The following is a 27,782-nucleotide window of genomic DNA, read 5'->3' on the forward strand; positions in this document are numbered from 1 at the left end:
GGATTGAACCGCGGTCCCTGTGCTTTGCTTAGCCTGTTCCAAGTAGGTGTTCTAGACCACTGAGCCATCTCACCAGCCCCAATATGACAAAATTTAAGAGAACCGAAATTTAAAACATTTGTGCTTTCAGAACGTGTTGTGATTTGTGCCTGGATGACCTCCAGAAGCCTGATGTACTTTTTTTTTTTTTTTTTTGGTAGTACCAGGGGATCGAACTCAGGAGCTTGTGCTTGCCAGGCAGGCGTTTATGCCACTGAGCTAACTCCCTGGTCGTGATGTACTTTAGATAGGGCTTTTTGGGAGGTAACTGAATCTAGAGTTTGTGATTGGTTCAGAGTTTAATGTAGGATCAAGGTTTAAGGCTACTGGGCGTAAAGGTAGGTGACTGCTGGCTTAGTCCAGTGATTACACTGGCAGACTGGGTACAATGTAAGGGACAGAAAGCAGCTTGTGTCTTCTTGTTGCTTTTGTTGTCCTCTGTGGCCATGAACCACCCTGCTTTGGAGCCAGCTGGTTATACACCAAAATGCTACAGATTGTGAGCTAAATAAACCCTTTCCTCTTTAAGTTTGGGTGTTGGCATATTGTCTTACCAATGAGAAAAGTAACTAAAAGACAACATAATCCTAAGAAAATAATTAATAAATCTCTTGATAAGTGATCTATATTCAAAATATCAAAAGTCTTACAACAACAAAAAGTCAGGGCAGTTCAAAAATAGGCAGATACTTGAGTGGACATTTCTGTAAAGGTGATACATAGATGGGCCTGTGAGCACTTGAAAAGATTGCTGGCATCAGTAGTCACTAGGGAAACGGGAGTTGGAACTACGAGCACGTGACTTCGTTCCTTAAAGATGGCTAAAATTAAGAAGACAGGCGTGAGGCGTGGGAGGACGTGGAGAGACTGAGTCTTCCTCACGGTGCTGGAAAGATTATAAAATGGTTCATTGACTTTGAAAAAATGGCCATTCTTCAAAATATTAAATATCGTGTTACTCTATGACCTAGTAATCTACTTTCAGGTTGTAATCGAGATTTGAAAACATGATCGTATAAAAAAATTCTACATGGTATTCATAGCAGCATCATTCACAATAGCTGAAAAGTGACATCAACTCACTGGATAAATGAAATACAATATATACATTCAGTGGCATATTATTTGATAATAAAAAGAAATAGAATATTAACACACACCAAAAGATGAATCTTGAAAACTTCATACTAAGATAAAAGAGGCAAACACAAAAGCCATGTATTGTATTAGTCACTTTCTATTAAAGGTGCAGAAGAGACAAATCTATAGAGACAGAAAGCAGATTACGAGTTGCCGAGATCTAGAGGGAAGCTAATGCGTAGATTTTCCTTTGAGGTGATGAAAACACTTCAGAACTAGAGGAAGTTGATTGTTGCCCAGAAAATGTGAAATATACAGTGTATAAGGGTGATTTTTATGGTATTCATAGTATATCTTCATAGTTTTTTTTTTTAAAAAAAAAAAGAGAAACAGTGTTAAGTGTAGGGGATATGATGGGCATTACTGTTAGCTACACTTTCTAAAAATCCCATTTAGTCATTACTATTAAGTGTACATTTGAAATAGGAGTATTTGAAAATCAGAGATTAAATTCTAAGGCACCATACCTGATACTTCATAATAAGCTATGACTTGTCTGTGTTTTCAGACTGAGTCCTGTGTATTTTTCTTCTATAAAAAAAAAAATCAGAATTTTCTGGGCCAGGAAGATAGCTCAGTGGCCTGAGCACCTGCTGGGCAAGCATAAGGTCCTGAGTTCGATCTCTGGTGCTAAATAAATAAAATCAGGATTTTCATCTTTTTTCTTAAAAATAATATGAGCTTATTAGTTGCAAAAGTTTAAAAGTCTGTGAATTAAGCTTCAAATTCAACTTATTTTGAAGTGTTTTTGTACATACGCACATCTGGGTCTAGCAGTACTAGAGAGTGACCCACAACTCTGCGTTCTTCTTCCTTCAGCTTAGAGAACAACTTGTTCTTTTCTTTGTTTTTGCTTCTGCGTTTATCATTGACAAACCTCATTCAGGACAAATATCATGATACATGCATTTGAAAAAATCACATAAAATTAAAATTTTATAGTTTTGTGGTTAATCTTATAGAGTGGGAAGTAAACACATCAGATCTTATAATGTCTGACTTTCCTAGCAACCAAAGCAAAAAAGTAGATCAAGTGGGATTTGTTGTTCTGTCTGATGAAAACAGAAAGAGCGTTCATGTTGCCAAGCAAGGTTTCCTTCATAAATAAGAATTATCACACACGTCTTCCCAGAGCCCCACCGGAAAAGTGGCAGAGCTTAGTTTTAGGGGACAGGAAGCCTGATGTTTAAATCCCTCTCCGCCACTGTTCAGCTTCGGCATCTTGGAGCTTAGTGGAATCTTCCCAAGCCTCGGTTTCTTCTAAGTGTGTCACAAGTATTAAATTGGATCAGTCATATTTCTCCCCACTAGTCTAATACTCACTTAGGAGAGTATTTGAAGATAAGGTGACGTTTTCAGGAAGGAGAATAAAAACAAACAAAATATCTCCTCTTCCGAATGGGATAGTCATTTTGACCATGGCATACTCAGGTGGAGCACTGCCAGTGAGTCTGATTTGGTCTTGTTGTTTTTTTTATCCGCATATGTGCAATAAAAACTTCCAATAATTGATGTAAGCCTAAATACTAGTTAGCTGATACAGCTGCAATGCTCTTCAATAAAATAAGCTTCTAGTGGAACACAGATATAGTTAATGATCACCGTGAAATAGATGAAGCTTGTTTTGCTAGCCTTGTCAAAAGTTTGTGATATGGTTGCATTCCAATATTTCATTGGAATTGCATATTTGAAGCATCCTATATACTTTAATATTTAAGACACAATGTGTCATTGTATTCATTATAGACTGCCTTTGTCTGGGAAGGTCCTTAGTGCTACCATATTCGTGAATCTAGTTTGTAAGACCCTTCTGATGTGGAAGAAATGAATTTCTTCCTCTCCAGTGCTGGCCTTGATCAGGTTGGTTGAGGCTTTAGTTGATGTGCATGGAAAATTGTCAGAAGTAGGAAAGGCTCCCCCCATCCCCTTCCGCTCTTCCTCTCTTCTTTTCCTTCCCTTCCAGACATCTACTGATAATACAGAAGGTGTACTGTATAAGGCCTTGTCTCTACTCTTCTGCAGCTTTTGTATCTTTAGCTAAGTAAGATTTGCTTTTCTAAATAATCACGATTTAAAGCATCTCAAAATCAGGCATATCGAGAGCCACATGGGTAGGATGGATAGGCTGTTAGAAAAGTGTTGTAGGGATATGAGGCAGAATGGGACTGAGGGAGGGTCTGGACCAGCGCAAGGAGGGCAGGGCTTGCCTTCAAATAGTTACTGTAACCCATTCTGACCTAGGATGTTTTTGAAATCATTACGCTATGGCTCTTGGCATAAACAAATTTTAAAACATAAATTGAACCAGTGTTTTCTGCAGAAATTATGTGAAAATGTTCCTCCAAATATTTCGGCAAGTTTTGTTTTTCGGTTTGATTCCTTTTGGCTTTGCTTTTTGGCTTCAGTTTTGGTTTTGAGACAGGGTCTTGCAGTGCAATTCAGGCTGCCCTCTAACTCACCACGACCCTCCTGCCTCAGCCTCCCAAGTGCTGGGATTACAGGCATGCACCACCAAATCTGGCTTCAAGCAAGTTTTGTGTCTTCCATTCAGTGGGTGTGTTTAATGTTATTCAGAAGTTTTTATTTCAGAGCCCTTGTTTCACCCTGCATTATGAATTCTTTTCAGGGGTAAAATATTTACAGTGCATAGTGCTTTCCCCAAAGTAACTATATTGATTAGATACTGTACATCTGAAATAGATTTATTTTTTGTTGACAAGCACTCCTCTTTCACGGGTAGTCTGATTTCATCATAAAAGCTTGATAATAAAGACATTAATAATGCCATGAATGACTAGTGCTGTTTGTGATTACTGTTCTCAACTTTGTTTTCTTTAATAATTTTCCTGACACAGTTGATGATCTTATTTGCTAAGATACCATGAAAAAAGAGAGAAAGAACAAGAAGATAAGCCTGTAAGATTTTTGAATTTTTTAGTGGTGTAGAAAATGATGAGGAGAAACACTTAGTGGTGGTTACTATATTTAAGTAAAACCATGATGTACTGTGAGTTCATCCCAGCTGCTCACATCCAGAAACGCTCTCATAAACCCATTCTCTTCCAATCAGATTAGCAGGCGACTTTATTTATGAAAACAAAACTATACTTAGCGTGTATCTCAGACATATTCTCTTCATGTGAAAAAAGTGCAAACTGATTTGAGTATATGCTGAGATTGAGCTCTTGACACTTGATAGCAAATACATTGCTCTTGATTTATACATTCTGTGAAAACATTTTTATGGAATCCAGATTCACATGTGAAGTGGTAGTATGTCTTAGCCACGGCTTCTGGAAAGGGTGGCAGCTACTAATCTTAGAATTCCATCTGTTCAGTACCGGTTTTATGGAGGAAGCTAGATGGGGATGAAGGAAGATCTTACACTGACGAATCCATGCTACTTTGGGGTGGGTCTCCTGGAGATTAGGGAGTGACAGTCTCTAAATAGCGCATTCCCCTGTTCATGTCACCAATGAAAGAAAAGGGGCATGTGGTTTAAGGGGAGGAAGGTATGTTATCCCACAGAAGAGGCTTCTGAGGGCCACCTGCCGGCTAAGAGAAAGCCTACAGAGCAGTGGATGTCTGGCCTAGCGGTGTGAGCAGTCTCTGCCTGGGATTTGTGTAAGTCCCGGTTGATGCAGCGTCTTCTCTACTCTCCTCTGGCTGTGGCCTGGGCACTTGGTTCCCAAGGTGGTATTTGATTACTAGCAAGAAAGTTGTTCTCCTTACATGTATTCTACGACAGACACGTAATGAGTTCCTGTGGGTGATGCTTAAATGTCTTTATCAGAATTTTAAAATAAACTCTGAAACCAGTAAGAAATGTACTTCTCACAGCAGTGCCCCTCTTTGTGTAAGGTGACTCTGTCATGCAGCCAACTCAGTTGATTTTAGTACAGTTGTACATGAGACGGGATGGGCAGGAAAAATGTGAATTCTGTGGCATTAATGGCTCCGACATATCCTACCACCAGCTGCGGGTTTAAAAAAGTCATTTTCTTGCCAGGAGTGGTGGCCCGTGCTTGAAATCACATTTCTTGGGAGGCTGAGGCAGAAAGATAGACCATTCAAGGCCAACTTGGAGAACTTGAAGAGAACCCACTCTTAAAAAGGACACTTGGCATGGTTTGGTGATAAAAGTACTCTTCTGGCATACGCTCTTGGATTCAATCAGATATATATATATATATATATATATATATATATATATATATATATATTTGAGAAACTATTTTCTTAAGAGAATAGTAAATATATGACATGCTGCTCAACTTACCTTAAAATTATTAATGCATAAGGGTCTTATAGAAGACTACATCTAGGAATGTTTGATGTGCTATTGTTTCACATAATTGGATCAGAGAAAAAAGTTACTTGATACCAATTACTATGTTGTTTTTCCTGTTTTACCACATGGTAGTTTACAGTGCCTACCTCTTTGTCTGAATCAGTACAGTGAAATAGCTAAGATTCAGCTCTGAAATCACCCACTTGAGTCCAAATCCTGTAAAAGCCACCATCTTTGGCTTGCTGTGCCTCACCTTCTCAGTTTCCTCATTGTAAGAGATGGCCACTAATGGTATCCACCAGTGTCCTCACTATCCTCCGGCTTCGTGGAGCCCTGTTGAGATGGTGAGCTTGAGATTTGCTAACATACTTCCCCGTGGCCATGTTTCCTGCTTTTATTTTCAAATTTTCTTTGTGTGTCCTCTTCTAGCCTTGAAAACATGTCCTAGCCTTTTTTTTCTTAGCTCCTATAGGAACTCCAATTTCAGTGAAGGGCATGTCGTCACACTCAGGTCACCCATGACAAATGGTCTTTTATTACCTGCTGATTACAGTTAACCCTAATTTCTTTCATGCCAGCCACACGGTACCTTCTATTTAAATGGAGTTGTTTCTGGATGTGACTTTTCCAGCCTCTCTGGGTGTCATTCTAATTTAACTTGCGTTTCAGGCAGGACAGTGCTGCAGCTGCAGTCATAATTCACTCACCCATTCCCTCTAGGCCTTGTCACCACCACGTGGTGCCAGGAGGCCCCTACAGGCATTCGTGCTCCTCCAACTGGCCAACCTCCTGGGGAAGGGAGTGGGCCTTACGTATTGCTCTTTTGCACTGTACAGATGTATTTAGTACTGCAGTTGAGAATGCAGCTACAACTGCGTTGCCTCATACTGAGATTATAACGAGGATAATTGCAAGACTTCTGTGCTGGCAAAGGCAGTAACATCTTGTACATTTCTGATCTTGTAGAACAAGTCCAGTTTTTGAAGCACCAAAGTATTGAAGGACATTGCCAGTGCTTTGTGAATAGCAGATACATTGTGTAGAGGGAACAGGAAGGAAAGAGCAGAGACCCTGAAGCATGACAAGTTGCTGTGGCCATAGGCCCACACTCATGGACAGCCCCAGACTGAGAGGGGCAGCTGAAAACCAGGATCACTCCTGTGCTTCGTACTGCTTACCTGAATGCTTGTCGGACTCAAAGCACTTTTGACTCTTAAGTGTACTACCATGCTACATAGCTGTCACAGTGGCCTCACACTAGGAATTTTAATTATAAGTCATGTTTCAGAATACCCTCCTCTTGAAATTAGGGGAAAGAACTCAGTCCCTTCTGTATGCATGTTTTAACAAAGACACAGATGCCCTGATGTCTAATAGCATTTGGAATATGAATCTTGAGGGAAGGGGTAGAAGGGTGAGTGTTATGGTTTGTGTCTAGATTTACCCCCAAAGCCTCATGCAGGCATGGGAGGTGGGCTCTTCTGACACGGCTGAATCTAGAATGTGTGATGCTGGGATTGTGTGATGTGGGATCTTTTCACTATTGCTATGGTACTAGCCTAACCCCAGCATCTTGAATACAGTATTAAAGGGAGAGAGAGGTGCTGTTAAGATCAGTTGTTGACTTTGCTGTCTTCTGCCTGCCATAAACTACTGCCCCTCTGCCATGAGTGACCTTGTCCTGGAGCTGGACCATTGTGGACCAAAACTTCTATAAACTGGCAGCTAAGTAACCTTTCTGCCTTTGAGTATCAGATATTTTATCTGAGGAACAAGAGAGAAATAACTAAGACAGGGAGGAATTAAGAACCCAATATGTGAAGACTTATAGACCAAGGAACATACTAATTGGTTAATGTTTATTGACCAATTAAATATTTGTTAACTATATCAAAATAAAAATTAAGAATAGCTGACTAAATTCATTTAGTCATTCTACCTAGCAAACTTTTCTTGAGTGTCTACACAGCCCTGGGCTCTAGAGGTCAGAAGTTACCTGGCAGCAATCCTTGGCTGTCATGGTCCTGGACTTGGTCATGGATGGGCCTCAGCTGATGCCATCATCCAACCCCCAGCCTCACCATCATCCAGCGTGGTAACCACAGAATGTGCTGTAGCCTGATACGGCGACTGTTGGTCTTGGCATTGGGCTGTCTTCTCTTCTTGGGATTTGATATTCTTGTAGAGCTTTAGGCCCCCTTTTCCTCATCCCTGCTGTTATGGTTTGTGTCTAGATGTACCCCAAAGCCTCATGTACCCCCCTCATAGGGGGCAGATTTTTCATGGGTAACTGGGTCTAGAGTGTGTGGTGCTGAGGTCAGAGGTGTGTGACTACTAAATCAGCCTACTGACCAGGGTGGTGTAGTTCTGGCTGTGATTAAGGATGTGAGGGTAATACCTGCCCTAGGGCGGGTAGCCTGCATATAATAGAGGGGACAGAAAGAGTCATCCCTTCCTCTCTTATTGCTTTTCCTGTCATCTTCCCACCATGAACTATTCTCCTCTTCCATGCTGCCTTGCCTTTAGAGCTAGCTGATTATGGACTGAAACCTCTACAAACTTGTCAGTTGGCTAAACCTCTCCTCCTTTAACTTTTAGTGTCAGGTATTTTGTTTCAGAACAAGAAAAGTAGCTAAGACACCCACTTACTTTCCCACTTTTCTACATAGAGATCAAGTAGTTCTGAAGGACATAATTTAGACAAAGGTTCCTCCCCATCTTCTGAACATTTCCCTGCCACTTAAGTGTGGGGTCATGGGAGAATTGAATAGAATTGCAAAGTTAGCTTTATTGACTGCAACCAGTCATTACAAATGCCTTTTTAAAAAGTGTCTTTAAAGTTATTTTTATTGCATGGATAGCTTTAAGTGGCTGTTCTTCATGATGACTTAAAATTGTTTTTGAATGAGGAAAACCAAGGTGTGAGGTCTCACGGCAGTGAGGCCACCCACCTGACATGTCCTCCATTGATGTAAATTGCGAGCTCTCTCTGAATCAGCTTCATGTTTCTCTGAATCAGCTTCATGTTACTCCATGGCCTTTGCCTTTGCTTACCTTTCTTTGCCAGCCATACAGGATGGACTTTGTCAGTCTTGCTTCTTGGTTCCTTAATGTCTGGATAGTAGTTAGTAGGTTTTCATTTCAAAATCACTTTTTATTTTTCTTGATATACACGAATACTTAACAAGATAAACAGCTAATATCAACTGTAGCCAAAAGGATATGTATGTTAATGCAGTGCTACATTTAGACTTCTACAGACTTTTCTTTTTCTTTTTTCTTTTTCTTTTTTTCTTTTTTTTTCTTTTTTTTTTTTTTTTTTTTTTTTTTTTTTTTTTTTGACAGGGTATCTATGTAGTTGAGGCCAGTCTTAAACCTACTTTGTAGCCTAGGCTGTCCTAAAACTCAGAGATCTTCCTGCCTCATCCTCCTAAATGCTATATCAGGCCCAGCTGATTTTTAAGTTTTAAATTTAAGAGACAAATACCTGTCATTTTTGTTGAAAAAGATGTTAAACATTGCACAACACAGTAAATGACCCCCTTTTTTTGAGGTCCTTGGTGCCAAATTCCTATTTGTTTTTGTGACTACATATTCAACAATCACTTGCTCTCTCCATGTTGTGGAACACAATCTTCCTTATACCTCACACTCATACCCAGTGCCAGAAAACAGAGGACGAGTTGCACTGAAACTGCTCTTCCATGGGGCAGTCCAGCTACTCTGTTGTCTCTTTTGTGGTAGACTCCTGCTCCCGTGACTGACTCAGTTCTTCGGAAGACCACAGATCTACGCTGATTGATGCCAAGGCTGAGAACATTTGCTTAGCCTTACTTAGCACACATTTGTTCACTTTAACATATATCCTTTGTCAGATTGTTTTAGGCACAGATGGACAAATGTCATTCATACTCGATCTTACCTAAGATAAAGCTGCGATATCTGTCATTTGTAGAAGGGAAAAAAATGTGTTGAAAACCTAAAAGCTCTATGTATAGGAGGAGACATTTTAGAAAAATTATTGGAGCAATATGCTAAAACAGTATCAGAAATAGTGTATGCACCTCTCACTTAGGAAATAGATTTTTTTTTAAACTCTGGAATGTGCATTTATTGGGCTACTAGCTTACTTCATCAAAGTCAGGAGTCCAAAACCTATAGCTACAAACTAAATACAAGCCACTTGTTTTATAAATAAAGTTTTATTGAAACCATGCTTCTTTGTTAATATATTATCTATAGCTGCTTTCATTCTGCAATTTCAGAGTTGATTAGTTATGATGTAAGAGCTTAAGGCCCTCACAGTTGAAATACAGTATATACTGTCCATCTCTATAGAAAGAGTTTACTCACCTTTGGCTGAAGTTGAAATGTCATCTGTTGTAAAGTGCGCCATTACTGTATGTACCAATAAAGAGAAAATTATTCCAAAATAAAGGATAACAAGCAAGACCTTTCTTGGTATTAGAAATGCTAAAATGTGAAAAAAAAATGCATCTGAGAATTGATAATTTATAGTATACGCTACTTCAAATATCACATTTAATCAATATGGATAAACTTCACATGCTTAATATTGAATGCAGAAAGGGCAAGGGTAGAAGATTTTTCAGAATTATCTGATCAGCATGATATTATTTACATTATTCCAATTGACAGTACGAGGAATTTCTACGAATACAGATATGTAACATAACTAAAAAGAATGGATCAGGGAGGTGGTAGAAGATAAGGGGGAAATTTATATTTATGCTCAATGTTTAGTTTATTTAAGAGGTGATTCATTAATAAAAACTAATTTTAAAAGAAGCCTATCTTGCATAAACAAACTATATGAGAATGAAGTGGTAAATTTCTAGGGTAGAAATGCTTTTTATCATGTTTCATTATAATTTTAAAGAATTTCATGGCTAACTAAAAAAAGATGAATTATAATCTTTCTCAAATAATCTCAAGATTAAGGCTTGAAAAAGGTATGTGTTAATTAGTTACCTAATATTACAGCCTAAGCCTGTTTTTCTAATGGCTCATTGAAGCAACGTGCCAGTCAGGGCAGACTTAGCAGCTAAAACTTTTTTAAAATGAGAGTGGTACAGGGGTCGGCGAGATGGCTCAGTGGTCTAAAGCGCCTGCTTAGGCACGCTTAGGCAGGTGCAGGGGACCACAGTTCCATCCCCGGCACCACATGATGGCCCAGCCCCACCCTCAGGGTAGGTTGAGCTAGCCAAAAAAATAAAATAAATAATAGTAGTACAGCTGATCTCTGAAGAGAATGTAATTTATTCATCACCATGAAAAATTACCAGGAGAAAAGTTAAATGGCAGGTATGTTTCAGTGCACAGAACTAGCCTGTCGTGAGTCACTTTCGTGATGCACTGACGTCATCACTTTCAGTCCGACCTCACTTGTTTTGCAGCGGGCATCATGGCTTTACTCAGCTCAGTTACTCCTGGTACTTTTTAAATGCATTCATCCTCTCACTTGTGTATGGCAGGACTTCCTAAAATAGTCTCTAAAGAGGATATTCTGAACTTCAAAACTAAGGTGTTGGTTTACTACCCCAGACGCTTTCTTTTGATAACAGGGACTTGCTCACCTGACGCTGCTTTCACTTGGTTTTAGGCCACTGCTGCTTTTGTCCTTTTAAGCATGCCTTCCTCTGCATGGGACTGTTTGGTCAGAAATAAGCCGAGCTGTCTGACTCCGGGGTTTAGGAACCAAGAGGAGTCCAGGAAAGTGGCAGCAGGGAGTGTGGTCCAGGCCTGTGTCTCTCAGGCCACGAGACACAGAGTGGAGGGACGCACTTCTCACCTGGGACTCTGCTTTTCCTTTCTCCAGTTCCATTTCACCATTTAGTATTGAGAGCACAAGACGCCAGAGACGGTCCGAATCCCCAGACTCCCGGAAACGGCGGATCCACAGATGTGACTTCGAGGGATGCAACAAAGTGTACACAAAAAGTTCTCACCTGAAGGCTCACCGGAGGACACACACAGGTACCGCTCCGCAGGGCATCGCAGCCTACCCTGACCTATCTTTCATCTGCCCTAAAGTATTTAAATCGTCCTTCTAGGCACAATGAATTTGTGTGTGTGTGTGTGTGTGTGTGTGTGTGTGTGTGTGTGTGTCTGTCTGTCTGTCTGTCTGTCTGTCTGTCTGTGTGTCTGTGTGTCTGCCTGCCTGCCTGCCTGCCTGCCTGTCTTTCTCCATTAAAAAAGCGAAGTCTTAGTATGAAGTTTATCAGGTTTAATATCCATTGGCACAGAACACACAAAGATGGATAGAGTTCTCATTCTTACATCTTACCTGCCTCCCCTTGACGTCATGCTGCTCTCCTTTTGATCCTTTTTCCTTTAACAGTAAACAGAAACAAACTAAAATTGACATGCACGTAAGTTATGAAAAGTTTTATAAACATTTCCACATACTCTGTTTTGTTCCCACTGGTTTGGTTTTGGTTTTGGTGTGGTGCGGGTGGGGATGTTTTAGAGACAAAAGTCGCTAGCACAGGTAATTCTGTGACTTGCCCGCCATCCCTCTATCCATCCCCTCGCTCACCCACTCACCCAGGAAAAGAGCTAAGGATGTGTCGCTTAGCCCCTGCCCACCCACCCTCTACCTTCTGTGCTCCTGAGCTGGTGTCCCCTGGGTCTCTGGGTGCTCCTGTGTGCCCACATTAGGGGGAACTAGCAAGACTGAAGATGAGAAAAGAGCCCACAATCGTACTACCGCGCCTGGGAGAGTGACGGCAAATAGGAGGCTGACCCTCACTGGCCAGGTAGGAGAGGGAAATGCCTTCCCACAGTGTCCTGGTGAAACATGCCTCACAGCAAGCAGCCTGGCCCTGTGCCTGTACTCAACAGCACTCAGACTTCAATGTTTCCTCTCACTGGAAGCATCAAGTGGAACAGATTCCAGTGTGGGCATCCATATGAGACTCCCATCAAAAACACAACCACGTGACGCAAACCACTTTCCAAGCCAAGGTAGCAGAGTCATTTAAGTCATGCTTCTTCGTCGCTTGCCATGTTATTACATCAGGCTATTTGTCCACCTGCACAGCAGGCCCAGAACTCTGAACCTCAAGGGTGGGCATTGTTGTTGTGCATTGAAATTGCGACTTGAGAGACTTCCCTAAGTCAGGAAAGCATTACAGAATCTAGAGTTTACATTTGTCCATCTAGCAAGTTACGCTGTTTTCTAAGGTGGTTACTGAATGCATGTTTTAGGCTGTCCTTTCCACATCCTCCCCCTCCCTGCTTCTGAGCTTCTCCATGAGATGTTTCCATCTGTGGTACTTCCTTTAAATCAATTTTTTTTATCATTAAGTCAATGAATAAGTGTAAAGACATGGAAGTCAAATAAACATGCTGCGTCCATCAGGACTCACTAAGCACAAACCAGAGCAAGAAGTATGACCGGGCCATATGACAGACTGCATTTATGGAGTCGTTTCTATTTAGAAAACTGATGTCTTCAGGGAATCATCACATATTCTGTGTTATTCCCATCCTCCTTGAGAATATGTGTTTCGAGAATACACATTGGCCTCCTTTTCATGTAGACACCTCCGTTTTACTTATCCACATGACGAAGAGTGAAATAAAGGAAGATGTACTGCCGAGGGACTCAGTGCTGCGGTGTCACAAGGGTGTAGGTGCTGGCTGGAGGTGGAGAACAGAATCAGCATTCTGCAGCCTGCACATGCATCTTCCAGTCTGGGAAATAGTAATTCTCTATCCACTCTATTGGTTTGGCCCATTATCCTAATAAATTGAAATGATTCAAACCATCCTCTCTCCTCCCACCTTCTCTTTCCTAAATGAGTTCCTCCATCTTTGCCAGTAATGGTTGGGCTATTGAATAAAGTAGATTCAAGGAAGAATCCCCAAGACATAAGCTACAGAACTTATCCAGGTGTAGCTTAAATCTTTTTTTTTTTTAATTTTATTTTATTGAGAAACAAATATCAATGAGACAGTTTCAAAACTAATAGGACAGTTTCAATAATTAATACATTGTACATTGTTATCTTCTCAGTGGTTATCCACAGTACAAGATGCAGACAGAATATCCTGTCCAAACACTATTGGTACAAATTTTTCTTCTCATTGAATTAAGCGAAAGTAGCTGTGTATCTATCCTAACTATTCAGTGTATACAAAAACAAAAAGGTCCTTCCTTTATATCCCCTTTTTTTGTTCAGTCGTGTCAGAAATGGGTATTCCATTGGCATCTAAATAATGTAGGTGCGTGAATTCAGCAAAACAATCCAACACAGTCCAGCAGTCCACAATAGTAGTGGGTTATCCACAGAAGTTATTGACTTGAGCCCTTCATAGCTCAGCATATTAATATGGCTTTACTTTATACACCTCATTTTTATACTTTTCTGCTGGATGGTTAAGACCAAGATTAAAGCAAGACCTATATAACAAGAAATGTAATTTTTGTATCTGATAAGGTCAGTCAAGTACCCTCTGGATTTATCCTGTAACCCAGTACCACAATTTGCAGATCTTCTGTCAGTGTCAGCCATGTGGATGAGTCACAGCCATTGCTTGACCAATTTGCTCTCTGTGAAAGCCTGTGAGAATGTTTTCTCTCCAGGTGACTGTCCTTAGGCACACATTCTTTAATAGCTAAGGGCTCACTGAATTGTCCTCCTTCCAGCCCATGTCTCATGCTCTTGTACCTACATCTGCATAGTCTTGTTAAGTCCCTGCCCCAAGCCAAGACGTGTCAAATCCATTGGTCTGCCTAGCACAGAAATTGTGCTATCCGTATCTGCATGTTCCACCTCTGCGGGATCAACCAGTCTTAGATGGAAACGGGGGAAAAGTTGCACATGCTCTGAACATGGATTGTGTGTGTGTTATTCCATAAGCAGTACAGTACAGCACCTGTTTATCCAGCATGGGCTTCAAATTGGTGTTATAACTAATACAGAGATGGCCTACAGTATATGAGAAGGCATGTGTCAGTTCTGTGTCAGTGCCATTTCGTGGGAGGGCCTTGCATATCTGCCAATTTGTGTACGTGCACTGAGAGGAAGGAACCAGTGCCCCAGGACACCAACAGAGGGCTGTCCCTGTGCGGGCAGTCTCCTAAACCATCAATCAGTAGCTTTATTTCTAAAGAGGAAAAAAGAAGAACTAAAATTAGGTTAATTGCTGTCACTGGTTCAAAGTGATCTTGTACTGGCTTCTAATTTATAAATATTTACAAGATTTCATAACTGAATGTTCAGAATGTAATGAACACTGGTTCTGTAGAAATTCAGGTTGGTTCACATGCTTTTAATAAACATCTTCTTAACCTTCCCTTTGCCTCAGGCATATTAAGTTACTTGTGTGTGACCAGCAATAATTAATGTGGCATTTAGGGTAAGAACAGATGACTTTTGAAAGTCACACACGTTATGGGAGCAGGGGGCAGGCACAGGGAGGGCCTTCTATGAGAAGCGCACTCTGATTCTGGCTTCAACACTGGCTCTCTGTGCTTCATTAGTTCTTGATCGGTTGTCTATTTAGGCTTGAGCAATTTCAACATATTTATAGGAATGTGAAAGAGAAACATTTTCTAGATGTTAGCATGGAATTTAGAGAAATGCTGAGGAGTAGCTTTTTAAATTTAAAATTAAATATTTCATTGATGTGCAGTTTAGATAATGACTTGAAAATGCGGCAAGTAGTGTGAAATGCCAATATTGTATGAACAAGAATAAGTTAAGGTGTCTTGAAAAAGAGAAAAAATGTATCTTAGCAGTCGCAGGCTTCTGCGGCCAGCAGGTTCAGTAATAATTGTCCTAAAAAGGGTGGGTTTTCTCTAAGATACTGCGTCCGGTATATTTAAAGGATTATGCAGTACATTTAAATTAAGTCATTTAAATCTGTGCTTTGTATAAATACCATATGCTCTGGATTTCCATCCTTTAAGAATTGTATTGAACATTAAATAATTTAAATTTGCATTCCATAAAAAATTGGTATTTCTGTTTAGAAAGATCATTATTTTCTCTTCAATAAGTGCAGTAGCAATTTCTAAAATACAGTACAAATAAAAAGGAGGCGTTGGTGCTTCATGCAGCCACTAGATGGGGCAGTAGACCCATCTGGTTTAAGCTAGCGAAGGGTCTGAAAGGAGGAGTCTTGGGTCTGTCATGACTAAAATGAACCATCGCAGTTCCACAGAACATTGCATTTTACTGATATATCTTTTAAAAGACAAAGTTAAATTTAAAACCAGATTTGTCTCTTTAAAAAGGGTTATTAGATTGATTTCAAATGAATCTGGGAATATTTCATACTCCAAATTTATAGTTTGCTGCATGGTAATATATCTGTGAAACTCAATAGCCAGTCATGTTTAATAATTATTTTAATTCATTTGAAAACTATTTGTCTTAAAAGTTAGCCGAATTAAAGCAGCCACACCTTGCGTGTTTGGCTTTACCAAGAATAATTAACTCAGAATTTTGCATGTTACCTTCAAAATGCTAACCTACTGTATATTAATAGTGTCGTTGTACATGTTTTCATTACGTAGGAGCTACCTCGTGGCGAGTCGGTACATAATACGTCCTATTTCTATAAACTTCCCCTCCCATTCCTGCAAGCAGTTTCTGAAATTTGTCCTTCCCTATCTTTATAAATGAAGTAATCTATACATTATTTAATAATTGTCCAGTTGCTAAATTAAGCCTTTGTGATTGACGAGTGCCATCATTAACTTATTATGTACTAGTTGCATGTGGTCATATGTTAGGAGCACGCAGGTACACGCCCTCTTCGGACACGCTGGCCCGAGGCCCCTGCAGGCCCTGTGCGTTTTTGTTGTTACCTCATCCGTTGTTGCAGCCAATGTATTTCTGCTCGTGTCTTTCTTGCTTTTAATTTGCCATCGTTTTTTTTTTTTTTACTGGGTGAGATTCTGAAAGTGGTTGCGATTGCTACAAAGAAAAACATGGGCTTCACTAAGTCGTTACATAAAGAGTAGGGCTGAGTGATGCCAAGACGATAAATCACTGAGAAAGAACAAAATATATCTTAGCAGCCGCGCTCTGATGTAGCCAGCAGGTTCAAGAGTGACTGCCCTAAAGTGGGTGAGTTTTCTACGCGATGCAGTGTGCAGTGCATTTAAATGAATATGCAGTATATAAATTAAGCCATTTCAATCTGTGCTTTGTACAAACACTATATGCTGTGGATTTCCATCCTTTAAGAATTGTATTGAATATTAAATAATTTAAATTTGCATTTCATAAAAAAATTGGTATTGAATACACATTTCTCAGGGAAAAAAAAATCCTTTGCTAGTAAATTGTTTAAGTCCCGAGCAGACAGCTCAGAAACTTGAACAGCAGACTGTCCTAGTCTAGTCTCTGTCACTAATCACGCAGTACCACAGACTGAGTGCGTTACACAGAACAGAGGCTTACTTCAGCTCAAAGTTTTGGTCAAAAATCGAAGGAACATGTATGACGACGATAGCCTTATGTCTTTCCAGCAGAGCCCCTCAGTCTCTGGCACAGGGCAAGAGACAGGGTACGCCAAACTGGCTCTTCTAACCGTCCAACTTTGGCGATAACCCATGACTTCATTAATCTATTAATCCATCAGTTGCTCGACTGGCTTCACCCACTCACGAGGGCAAGGCCTAATCACCTCTTAAAGGTTCGTGCCCCTCCCTCCTCTTAATCTCATAATGGGGATTAAATTTCAACATGAGTTTTAGAGAGCACAAACCACAGCCATGAGTAATAAACGAGGAAAAAGAAAATATAAGTTGGGCTAAACTTGAAGTCAGGAGACAAAAGGTTGGATCTTTCTTTGACCCTCTTAGATAAACTTAGAGAAGCTGCCTGATAGATATAGATATATATATAGATATATATATATATATATATATATATGTTATTATGGAGAGCACTGATTGAAAAAAAATCTAGATAATCCAGTATATAGTCAGTGCTTTACTTATATAATATTTATTTCATACTCTTACTAAATTTAAAATTTGCATAGCATATATATAAATTTGGAATAAAGCCAACTTGTTTAATAAGCCCATTCTGTCACAATTATAATAAATAATCCTTTATGGGATGTATTTTACATACTTACTGAAGCACCACAGTCTGTTTATAATGACCCATTCCAGATAGGTTTAACTAAACAACTGTGTAATGAGCATTCACTGTCCCTGGAAAAGGGTTTACTTTACAGAGGTAGAAAGGCACAACCATACTTCAGCTAGCTGGTCCGTGAGTACACTGTAGACCGCAGGAGTAGTTAGAGCTAAATCAAGGGTGCATCCGTAGGAGCACCCTTTTCCTCAGCTGCACAAGGGCATGAATCTGCAGATGCACCTGGCTCTGTGGAGCCCAGCCCTGTGCTTCCCTTAACTGAAGTAGGCTTCCTGGGTGCCTCTTCTCTTCCTCCTTCTTCAGTCCGTAACCTATTTACTTTCCAAGTTGCCTCCCAGCCTCCTGTGCTGAGCTTCCTGACCGTATATACTCCTTTCCTAACCAAACAGCCATTCCATCCTCCTGGCCCTCCGGCACGCTGCACATTCCCTGCTGTGGAGATTGGTTAGCAGAAAGGATGGGTATGTGGGCAACCGTGAAGCAGTAGGAACAACAGATAAGACCACCCACTGGACCCCCGGAGAGGACCTCCAGCTGCTTATGTAGGGTGCCTACCATGCGCCTTTAGGGTGTTGGTATGAGATGGAGGTCACCAGCAGAGGGAGCCAGTGTTTCTGAGGCCCTGTGGTGCGCCCTGCGTTGTGCTCAGCCACTTTGCTATCTTCATCATGTATATGAATCCCTGCAGGGAGCAGGCTTAGTACTCCGGCCCATAGCCAGATAGCACAAAAGCAGGGCAGCTGGGACTGAGGCTACAGTTTTTTAGGACCTGTGCCCCTGGCATACACCCTGTCTCAGATAAGCCACTCACCTCTTGGTTAGAGCTGCATTCCTGTACCTGTGTACCAGCAGTACCCACCCATTAGCACTTGTCATTCGAATGTGGAGAAGTAATGAGACCATGAGGGAGCTCCGTGCTCTGTCTGTGAGGCTCTTCAGTAGTGTAAGTTGGTCTTTTTTCTTAGTCTGCTAAGATTGTCCTTGTTGAGCCCAAACCATTCATCGTGGAGCAGCATTAATAGGCAGCCACTGGTGCTTGCCCGCCTCATCGCCTGTGGCGTGCTTATGGAAGTGGGGTGAAGATGAGGCAGCAAAGAGTCCCCAGTCTAGCAGGCTTTGGGCAGAGACAGCCATCTCTACACATACCCTCTGTGGAGGGCACAAGATGGTGGGGATGGAACTTTGTTTGTGCTGGAGGAGTGAGCGTGCTGCCCACAGGGACACGGGGAGCATCCCTTTCCTGTACAAACACACACTTCTCAGGGCTGCCTCAAATAAGAAGAGTCTTCCACCTATTGCCAGGCTGGATTGGCAGCAGTGTGCTATGAAAGTGCTGCACTTGTGTTCATCAGTGGCGAGAGAGTTGTTTCAACCTATGGGAGAATTACTGTGGAGAAGCCCTTCAGATCCAAGGTGCTCAGTTACGTGAGTGCAGGTGCCCGGGCTGTGCGTGTTTGCTGCAATGTCATTGTAAAAGCCTTACCTTACTGAATTGACTTTAAAAATAAATTGCCTTTTTTTTTTTCCTATACATGGAAAAGACTTCTAAAACAGTCTACCATGACTCTCTCAGTTAAATAAATCTATTCTTAAGTGGGTTTTGTTTTTTAATTCTACTTATGTTACTTAGCTCATAAATCACCAGTGACACTGGAAAACTAAAATTGCCATGGGATCCTTGTGGATCTTTGCTTTTGGCTCTGTTTCCTTAATATATCCATCAAAGCTATTTGAAAAGACTGGTGTGGGATAATAGTATCTCCAAGGTTGGTACTTTCTTAAGTTCTGATTGAGAATAACTGGATTTTGATGGTTGGTCATCTATCCTCAACTGCATAAGTAACTGCTGTTAACAAAATTTATGGTTTTGAGACTAAGAGACTATTTTGGTAGAATTGGCAGACTGTATATTGTCCATTAAAATATATTAAAATGTTTATTCATAGTACGCTGTGATTAATACAATTAAAAATCATAATGATCAATAAAAAGAATTATAAATATATGATCTTAAAGATTAAAATAATGTTCTTTTGTACAACAAAATACGAGGCTTGATCACATATCATAGTTCATAGTTCATAGTTTTGAAATAAGATACTTCTGTGCAGATCTGTAGGTGGCAAGAGTTTTAAATCAAACCTCCCAAATCTGTTTTCCTTTTCAAAAGTATGTTTTCAAATTTATTAGTCTAGAAGAGATCATAGGATTAATAAAACATGAAAAGTAAGCTGTTTCACGAAACAGGTGACCTTTATGTTGACTCATGTATGTTCTGTTTTCAAAAGAGAAGGAAGACGATTTTATTTTCCTTTACAGTGCTGGGGATGGAATTCAAGGCCTCAGGCATGCTAGGCAGGCTTTCTACCATTGAGTGCACCCTCAGCCCCATAAGGAAGTCCTTGAATTAAAGTAGTTTGTGCATGTAGTCAGCAGAAGCACAAAGCTGTTAGCACCAAGCACTGTGTGAGTCTCTGGGGTTGCTCAAAGCCATCTTCAGTACCCTGTTGATGAACAAGCAAAACCACAGGAAGATCTTCCATCCCAGCATGCCATGTGAGCACTTCCGTACAGACATGCACAGCATACTGTGGAGCCCAGGAGGGACATGGTCACGCTTTCTGTGCACAAGGCAACCGGTAAACTGTAGTGAGTAGAACACAGGACAGAGGACAAGACCGTTAGAAGCTGCTCCTGTTGACAGATGGTGGAGGACCTCCATGATGGGGGTGCGCCGAGAGGACCACTGGCCAGGTGTTTGCAAGGCAGACCTGACAGATACAATCAGATAAATACTTGTCCTACTTCTGTAAGGAAAAGCCCAAGAAATCTCTCCAACTAGAAGTTCAAGTTCGTCCTTGTATTGATGAGAGTATGTTTCTCTGATAGCAAATGTGAGGAGGAATACATCTCATTCAGATGGTAGCCTTGTGGTCTCCAGTCAGAATGCCCTATACTTCAGCAAAGCTTAGGAGGAGTCTGAGGTACAGCTATTTAAGAATCTTTTTCTTACGAGCTGTGGTGGAGGTTGGGGAAGCCAAGGAGAACCTTAGCAGCTAAGAAGGGATTATCAGGATCCAGGAAAGTATTCCTGTGACAGATAAAGGAAAATGTCTCTGCCAAAGAAACTGACGGCACAGTCACCAGGCAGGAGAGTAAGTGTTGTCACAGTCTGGAGATTTCATCTGCAAACTGCAAGCCAAAATAATGGCCTTTGACCTTGCACTTTTGACTTTCAGTAAAGTGCATTTGATTCTAGCATATTTTCATTTATTTATATTTGATTTCAGTGTGAGGAGGGCTAGGCTCTGTGTTAACAGTGTTGTCTGTCCTATCCGAGGTAACTCAAGATCACAGCCTGCTTGTAGGTTTGTGTTTGTTCGTTCGTTTGTTTTTTGCGGTACTGGCAATTAAACTCAGGGCCTCACACTTGCGAGGCAGGCACCTGTGGCTGTCACCAGCCCAAGGGTTGGAGCTTGCTTACCCAGTTGTGAGCAGATAGCCTGGTTCACTAAAGCAGTCATCTTAAATGGTGAGAAGCACTGCACACAATGGGGGAGACATGCACTGAGGGGGTCTGCTTTTGAAACTACTTCAGAGGGAATTTGTCAAAGTTAAATGAGTTCATATCCTTAAAGCTCTCAGGCAAAACATGATACCTGGAAATGTGATATGCCTTGGCAAATACTATTTTATCCAAAATTCCCATCCTGAAGCTACATGGGGAGGGACTCTTTCAGTCTCATTTACACATAGAGAGGATCTTCAGTTTATTTCACACAGTTCAGGAGAGTAAAGCAGCACATTGTAACTTGTTTGATTAAATTGCCAAGATAAATGGGTGAAAATATCATGGGTTTCCTTGGCCCACACAGTGGTTTTGTACTTAAATATTTTTAAAAATCAGGGTCAGGATTGGCACTGAGTTACCAGAAAACCTTAACTCACCTCTCTTTAGAGCTAAGCTGAGCATGCTGCCCATAAGCTTCATTCTTGGGTGTGAGGTGGGGCTCTTGGTAGGTGACTGGAAGATGGAGGTGGGATCACTGACCTGCCCAAGTGGCCTGGGCACAATTCGGGTCACCAGGGACATGAAGGGAAGATTGAGCTTTCTGACCTCCATGACAGAAGCAGCTTGTCCTCCGCTGTGTCCTCTGCCTTGGAACCAGCTCACCAGGAACTGTGACCCTGAGCCGAAGTAAACCTTGCCTCCTCTGAGTTGTAGTGTAGGTTACTATGTTTCAGCAGTGAAAAAGTGACTGCAACCCTCCTTAAGAATAGCAAATAGGATCTATTTTAACTTTACAGTATTTATATTTGCAAAAACATAAAGATCTAGAATTCCACGACCACAGAACCTACAATTTGCGAGGCATATGGCATTCTGCATTTTGAAATTTCACAGAAACACCATAGGAATCAATAGGATCCCTATTTTACGGATGGAAAAACTGGTACAAGAAGCTTAGCTCTGCCACCCAGAATCCACTTGCAAGTCCACAGCTGAGCCTATATTTGGCCGTACGTTCTGCGTGACTTCAGAGTTCATGGCAGTTAGGACCACCTCAATCAATGAAGGCGGAAGGTAGCCTGATGACTCAGGTGAGCCACACTCACGCGTTGGCCTCGGTGTCAAAGTTTCTATTTCCTCATCTTGAAAGTACCTAATTTCCTTCCCAATCTAAAATTCTGTGAACTTTCATGAACTAATGTAACAGAAACCAGAAGACAGATAGGAATCTTGATTCTGGGTTTTTTTCTCCCCCCCCCCCATATGCAAATACCATTCCTCATGTGAAACAAATTGTCACAGCAAATATGTTGAGCCTTGAATGTAATGAAGCTCATTTGTCAGTGTCTAGGCCTGTAACTTTATAAAAGTTAAACAGGGACATATTTCAGAAATGCACTTCTGAACCTAAGAAAAGTGCTGGCTTCCTGTTGCAAAAGGTCTCCTTTTCAGTTGCTTGAGAAAATGCTAGAAGCTGATGAGAACACGGGTGTTTTGTTTAACGCGGCCTTTGTCACCTGCACATTCCTCCGGGCTCGTTGCTCACACATCATCTTAATACGAAGGGGCACCTTCCTGCTGCCTCTGTTCACATTTACTTTTCGGCGTGTCACATGGTGACATGGGAGGTACCTGAAAAAGTAGGTTTTGTTTGATGGGTTTGGGGATCTATTCACTACCTCATGTTTTCTTTAGACTGCCAGGTAAATGGCATGGAAATGTATTTAGTGACTCTTAATCCTTTTCTTTAACCAAAATTGAAAGAGACAGCCCTCTCATAATAAATCAGCTCGTGATGACTGTTTTAAGACCCCCCCAAAAAAACTCTGATGTTTTATTTTCCCAAGACACTTACTTTGTTTAAGTAATAGCTGCAAACACACACACATGTGCCTTCACACACACACACACACACACACACACACACACACAGAGTTGGCTATACATGCAAAATAAAGCTGTATTTAACCTGAACTCTAAACATAGAGTTCGGAGGTTTTCTTTTTAGAACCAGAAATAGCAAGCCTTCTTTGGGACGTTCTATTTTTTTAATCTTTAGATATCTGTTTAATAAGAGAATCTTATCACTTTCCACACAACCTCTTATTAAAATACAAAAGGTGAAAATGGCATAAAATTCCGTCATGGCACATACAGTCATTTCAGAACTAACACCCTAGAAGTTAATGAAATGCCACCTCAGAGAGTGGCCTGGCGTCACCCAGCTGGCCACCAGTCACTCAGCTCGGGTCCTTCGATATTTCTTACATGTCAACTTCGTACCTCAAAATTACATACCAAGACTTATTGCTAAAGAAGTGATACTGTGAAGACGGAAGAACTAGCCTGCCCCTTTCTCTATGGGATTAGCATAAGTAACCAGAATCAGTGATGGTCTGCTGCTGGAATTAAAACTTGAGGTCATTTTCAAAAATATTCAATTAATTTTCAAAGATTTGCCAGAGGGTACTTGGAGGTGTACTTGTGGGCTAGGAACAAGGGGCAAAGAAGGAGGTTTGCCATCTTTATTTTTAGCTTATTTCCAGGGAAGGGAGTTTGGAGTAACACATTTGCAGAATTCCAGTTTAAATAATCTAAGGAAAATTCACTGTCCCCAAAGAAATGAATGGAAATCCTGTTTATTGTCACTGCCACAGCTCATCCTGATTTAGAGCAGCTGTGTGTAGCGGTCCAGAGCCCAGAGGTGTCGCCTCACTTATCATCTGCGCCTGTTCTTTCCATAGGAACATTATCGTGGAAAATTCACCTACCCTTCTGTTCCTAACACCGGCTTTTTAAAATTCAATTTAGGCTTTTAATATTTAGCAAGTTTTTAAAGGGAAAGAGACAGAATGAAAGAAAGACTGTGTTCTTCACTAGTATCTTTTAGGGCTCATTTACACATACTTCTGTATATCTTAAAAACTTATTTATCATCTTAATTAGTTTTTATTCCTACTGTGGCGTTAGTTCCCATTATCTTAATGTACATTATAATATATACCCTTTCAATTATTTCAGAACACAAGCATCAACATTATCCATGAAAAACAGGGCCTAGTAAAATTTTTTATCCATTTCTAAAACTTGACTAGTCCAGAGAGAGCATTTAATGACTTATTGATCTTTCTAATGAAATGTTAGGCGCTGGTAGGTGTAATCGATACCTAGGTCTTGTGTGAGAGAGCCGTAGAAGCCAGCCCCTGCCTGGCTGGAGGATCCCTCTCTTCCACCCTGGTGTTCATAGTTTAGCCCCTATTTCTTTTCACCACTTTTTTTTTTTTTTTTTTTTTTTTTGGCGGAACCAGGAATTGAACTCAGACCCTTGCGCTTGCAAGGAAGCGTTTATTCCACTGAGCCATCTCCCCGGCCCTAAGCCTCTAATTTTGAAGAACTGCAGGAAATCTTTTCTTTTTTTTCGCCTTTTTCTTAGAGAAAAAATGTTTAAACTCCTATTTTACTAATGAAGCAAGGGAGGCAATAAATATTATGCATAAGATTTTGGGGTTTGGGGAGGTTTTTTGCATTTTAGGGAAGGGTCTACACAGTGTTCAAGGTCTCACTACTAGGTCAGACTTGTAGTGATCCACCTGTTTATAGCCTCCCAAGAGCTGGGATTACAGGCGCCGTACCACCACGCCCAGTCTCCATTGCCATCTCAGTGTGCCTTCGGGAGGGGGCGTGGCACAGCAGGCCCGGGGATTGAACCCCAAGCCCCAGCAGGCGCTTTAGTCTGCTGCGCTCTTGGGCCAGCCTGGATTTTTGGTTTTTGAACAGTGAAAAAGAAAATATAGTTTTACAAGGAAAAGTCCTTGATTAACCAGTAATTTTATTTACTGTTTTTTAATGCACTTTTTCCCTTTTCTCTTCCCTAGTAGAAAAGTTGATATTTGCTCCCCAAAAGCATACACACTCCTGTGTCTCTTTGGAGGGGCAGAAGTGTCTCTTAGGGTTTCCTGAGACCTCGAGCCTTGTCTTTCTGATGACCTCGTGTGCCTGCTTTCGACCTCATGAATTGTCTTTCAGTTCTGCACTTGTTCCTTTGCTCCATATGCTGGCCTCAGACACACTCTTGCTGCCCGTTGGTGCTCTCCCTGCTCTTCCCCTTCCAAATATTCATCTGAGAGATGCTTTGTAGCCTCTGGACTCCTACTGTGGGGTCCTTCCCACAGGATCACCCTTGCCCTGACGCAGCATGGTGGTGACTCATCCTTGCTCCTGGTGACCTTCTCAACACGAGGGTACTAAGATAGTTGAAGGAGCAGGGCTCCGTCATGACGGAGATCTGCTTCGGGTTCCCAGGGGAAGCCTGGAGAAGCGTTTCTGACACTGGCACCATTCTGACCTCACTTTCGTAGGCACTTTTTCAGTGAACAGAAAAGATCCTAAAGATACTTCTTTTCTTCTTACAGAACTTGGGTGAACCTTGTAAGGCAGTCATTCACTCTCTTTCCCACAGAACTCTCATTTTAAAGTGTTTGTTATGAAATAGCGCATGCGGCCAGGCACAGAAAGACCAATACGTATGGTCACACTCACACAAGGGCTCTAAGAAGTGGATCTTATAGAGGTGGAAAGAATAGGGTTACCACCAGGTACGCAGGAGAGAGGAAGGCAAGATGATGAATGTGTGCGGTTAGGTAGGGGCAGGGACACAGAGGAGACTACTGATAATGCATTACGCCACACATTGCAAAAAACTGTAAGAGGAGGGGGCTGGGGAGATAGCTCAATAGAATAAGCAGTGGCTGGCAAGTGCAAGGTCTTGAGTTTAATCCCCAGTACTGCAAAAAAGCAGGGGGAGGCTCAAGAACCTTGCCAGGGAGATAGCTCAGTAGAATAAGTGCTCGCCTGGCTCGTGCAAGGTCCTGAGTTCAATCCCTGGTACCGCAAAAAAAAAAAAAAAAAAAAATTATAAGATGGGTTTTGAAAGTTTTCATTAATAAAGAATGAGTTTGAAGAGGTAGATACATTAAAACTGGTTTAAACATTACAATGTGTGTATTATTGCAGTGGCCTGTGGTACCCCCATAAGTATGGACAGTTTTTATATATCAGTTAAATATGTGTATTTAAAAGATGCTTACTAAATTTACATATAACTACCCCACCTGTCTGACTCAATGACAAGCACATATTCACAGTTAAATTTATGTTTGAAAATGAAATAAAGATCAGAAATACTTCTGTGTACTAATGAGAGAATTCTTATATTTTGAGTTGAGGATTGTAACTTGACAATTCAGATAGCATAACCAAAATATTCCTTTGCCTCCCCATCCTCAATTAACAGCATGTACTGTGTGCTGCGCCTCAGTAGCCTAACACATTGAAAGCCCACAAGGGGCAGGGGTGCCCTTTCTTATTACCTGGAGTCAGTGGACTTTCTGTACAGGGCCAGATAGTAAGGATCTCAGACACTGAACGTGTTTTGTGTTACAACTGCTTACTTCTGCCTTTGCTGTAAAATAACTGAAACAGTGTGTAAACAAATCAATGGGACTGCTTTACAATAATACCAACTGTAAATTTTGTATAATTTTTTATATACAGATTCCTCTTTGATATTTTTTCAGTCATTAAAAATATAAAATTGGAGCCTATAGTTGACCAACCCCAGCTATAAAGTTTTCGGGTGGAAAGAACATAAGTATTAGGAGTGAAAGTACCAAGATAAGGTGTGGCTATTTTTGAGGACCACGTTCAGAGCATTTTATATGCCTACACCAAGTGTACAAGGAAATCAGACATCACCTCAGGTGATCACCAGTTTCTCCTTGGGACTGTGCCAGCCTTTCATTTCTCCTTGAGTTGGCCCTGGAAGTCTTGGTTGCTTCCTCTTGCCCCTCCTCTCTTTGGGGCCAGTCTATGACAGAGGCCCTCCCTCTACTATCTGTAGAGTGCAGGGTTCAGGGTCTTGTCTAATCATACATGACACTTCCCCACTAGGAGAAATATTCATCCTCTTACTGCACAGCTGAGCTGTGCTGTTCCCAGGGCAGGAGCCCCTTGGCCTTCAGTTCTCTTCCTGTGTGATTCCATCCTGATTCTGTGGCCAGGACATAGCTAGGAGGTGCACTTAGGGGACACCCATGCACTACGTACAATGCCCAAAAGGTAGAGAGTTTTTTGAAGAGTTGATTTGTCCCAGGTTCAGCATTAGAACATGTTTGTGATGTAAATTTCCAAACCACAGAGATGGCTTGTTAAACATTGTCCTGATAAATTACATGCTTGATTTTCAATTTTATAAGTGAGAGGTTTCACTAATTTTTATTTAATTTCTGTCCAACTCTGGTCAGGAGACACATACAAATGCAGGGTTTGTTTTATTGTAACAATAAGAATGAATTAGAAGTTGAGGTTTTAGGTCAGCACAGTCAGTGGGCTTTTATTTGAAAGGAGTCCTTTCAGGGCATCTTGTGGCCCATGGTTAGTGCATTAGCCTTTCTCGATCACACAGGTTTGAAATACCCATTCTGTTCTGGAAGGGCTGCTACATCCTACCAGAACCCACATAGACAACATTGATTGAACAGTGGGATGAAGCCTGTGCAGTCGATTGGTCTAGCTTTCCCATGTGAGCATTATGGGTACATGTCATTTATAGGACTTAGTAATTTGTGTGTGTGTGTGTGTGTGTGTGTGTGTG

At 41.1% G+C, this 27,782-nt stretch overlaps 1 protein-coding gene across 6 annotated transcripts in view; it reads left to right on the forward strand.

Annotated features, from left to right (window-relative positions):
• Klf12 (Kruppel like factor 12) overlaps positions 1–27,782 on the forward strand; it is a 446,940-nt gene that overhangs the window by 417,123 nt on the left and 2,035 nt on the right. For all 6 annotated transcript variants that reach the window (XM_004626292.1, XM_023709630.1, XM_023709633.1 and 3 more), the window contains one exon: positions 11,310–11,467. In XM_004626292.1, the coding sequence (XP_004626349.1) occupies positions 11,310–11,467 (158 nt within the window). The remainder of the gene's footprint in view (positions 1–11,309; positions 11,468–27,782) is intronic.

This window comes from Octodon degus, unplaced genomic scaffold (genome assembly GCF_000260255.1).
Source record: "Octodon degus isolate 3935 unplaced genomic scaffold, OctDeg1.0 scaffold00013, whole genome shotgun sequence".
Classification (NCBI taxonomy): Eukaryota; Metazoa; Chordata; class Mammalia; order Rodentia; family Octodontidae; genus Octodon; species Octodon degus.